Here is a 2,446-nt window from a genome sequence, read left to right on the forward strand (position 1 = left end):
ATCCTTTCAGGCAGTTGCGGAGCAGTTTCTCAACAGCGAGGCCTCGTCGTCTTCTTCTTTGCAACAATCACTCTTTACTGTTCATCACAAACAGAATGTTCAAGAGCTATGCACATTGTACAACAATGTTGTTGAGCAGACACGTGCTAAGGAAGTGAAAGCAATGAAGGCAGCTGCGTCTATGGAGCCGTTTCCAGAAGATGCGTGGTGGAAAATGCATATGACTAAGGAACAAGATCAAGAAGAAGCAAAAAAGTTGTTGGACAAGTTTGAAGGGCTCTATGAGAAGTTGTGTGATGAAATTGATGTAAGAAGTCAAAGAAGAGATGCTGCGAGAAATCACATATGATTTATACGTCCTTAATATATCATTTGTTGTGTTGTTGTGATGATGTGTTGTTGTATTGTCTTTTCTTTTTATTTTATGCATTGTTAATGTTTTCTAAATCATCCAATCCAATAAAACAAAAATAATATTTCATTTTAAATGTTATTTGAGAAACATACTGAAAAACATAAATAAATCAAACTTAGAATAAAATAAGGGTTTCCTATCTCAAAAAAGTTCATGTTTTTGCAAATGTAATTTTGTTGTCTACCACTCATTTACCTTTTCTTGTCTATGATGCATATATCAAAATCTAGTGGTCATGAATTTTAGACTTTAGGAGGCTCAGTGTCTATCAAAATATTTTGTTATGCACCAAATTAAACAACAGATATTTTGACATTTTCATCTTATTTCTTGTGTATTACTAGCTCAAAACATAATTATACATTGTCCACTATATTTTACACTTATAATTTTGTTGTCCATGTCCCAAATCTGTAACAATAGTTAAAACGACAACCTATTCTATTTATTAATTCGTTAACTAATAATCTCATATTTATTAACTAGCTATTATAAAATATACTAACAGCAACAAGCAAAAATAAATTAACTAAAGCATCAATCAAACCACTTTTAGATATAAACCAAATAACCATTAAACCAATAATTTTACAAGCAATACAAATACCATCATTTAACATGCTTCTAATCCAACTTCCAAAAGAAAAAAAAAACATTAAAAATACACCAATTCGATCATAAATCAACCTCCTCTTCATGCCACAATTCCACGATTACGATTTCTTCGCCTGCACTAGAAGGGGATCATTACATAGTAAATACATCGATGTCAAGTCTTGACATGAAAGGAGTCCTATGTCGAAGAAAGTTACGAACAAACCTAATTTTAGGTTTTGGGGAGGATGGACCGACATTGTTGAAGATAGGCTAAGCTAAAAAATTTGGTGGGTTTAAGTATAATGGACTCAGAGATGATTTCATTAGAAAAATAGGGGTTTTCCTCTAGGAACCCTTTTCGTCAACGAGGTAAGAGGCGACTATAATCTTTGTTTTAGGAACAAAGTTTCATATCCGTCTGGCTTCGTTTAATGTTAAAACGATATCTCAAAAACGTGATTCTAACGTCATAATTCAAAAATTAAATCCATAATTTCGCATTAAGGATTTTGTTGTAGCTTTAAACGACGTCGTCTCTTAATAATAGAGATGGCTAAATGTTTCTTAGATGTTATGTTAACATATTTTTGGATATGATGTTCATTTTGGCTTAGTCAATTAAAGATGACGCATTAAAAACTAAGTCAACGAAAAGTTCATGTTTTGAATGGCCACATAGAAAGTTCATGATTTAAAAGACCAAAATGTGAAAGTTAATGTGGTACTATTAGTTTTTAATTAAAAATTAAATTATTTTACTTACTCTAAGGTAATGTTTTTCTTTCAAAAACAGTATTTTAGAATTAATACATCTCTATTGTTTGTGCAATAAATAAAGATTTTTATTAAAAATGATTATATCCTATAACGATAGTTGATTTCATATTTTCAATGATTTACATAATGACATAAACTCTTAATATATTAATTGACATAAAACCTAATCCTTTTACATAAAATTTTGAATTAATTTCTTTTGGTATGAATGTTAAATTTATCCTATATTGTTCAACGTTCAAACAATTTCTTTTTCTTTTTTTGGTATGAGTGTTATGTTTTTTATATCTTGTGTTAAATCTTGACCACCAAAATTTCAAAATTGCAAAAAATTAATATAAGAATTAATGAATACCAAAAATCTAAGAATTGACTATTTTAATGCGATCTAATTAGCACCACCCTTATTTTGTGTATATAAATAAACAAATCTTTCACTCACAAAACATATTTTTAAGTTAAAAGAAAAAGAAAAAACATATATTAGTCCTATTCCAAAATTTCTCTTCACTTTTTTTTTTGAGTCAAAAACTCATAATTTGTTTTCCTAATAAATGAACACCAAGAAAACAAAAGGAAAGCAAAAGATTAATATAAAGAAAATTGAAAGAAGCAAAGACAGATTGGTCACATTGTCTAAGCGTAGAAATGGTATCT

General features: G+C 29.2%; 1 protein-coding gene and 1 pseudogene across 1 annotated transcript in view; both read left to right on the forward strand.

The window, feature by feature from the left end:
* LOC17895085 overlaps positions 1-349 on the forward strand; it is a 3,704-nt pseudogene extending 3,355 nt beyond the window's left edge.
* Positions 350-2,343: 1,994 nt separating this feature from the next.
* Positions 2,344-2,446, forward strand: part of LOC17895863 (agamous-like MADS-box protein AGL62) — a 640-nt gene continuing 537 nt past the window's right edge. The window contains exon 1 of the mRNA XM_006303054.2: positions 2,344-2,445. Coding sequence (XP_006303116.2) covers positions 2,344-2,445 — 102 coding nt within the window. The remainder of the gene's footprint in view (position 2,446) is intronic.

The sequence above is a fragment of the Capsella rubella genome, unplaced genomic scaffold (assembly GCF_000375325.1).
Source record: "Capsella rubella cultivar Monte Gargano unplaced genomic scaffold, Caprub1_0 scaffold_2, whole genome shotgun sequence".
Lineage (NCBI taxonomy): Eukaryota > Viridiplantae > Streptophyta > Magnoliopsida > Brassicales > Brassicaceae > Capsella > Capsella rubella.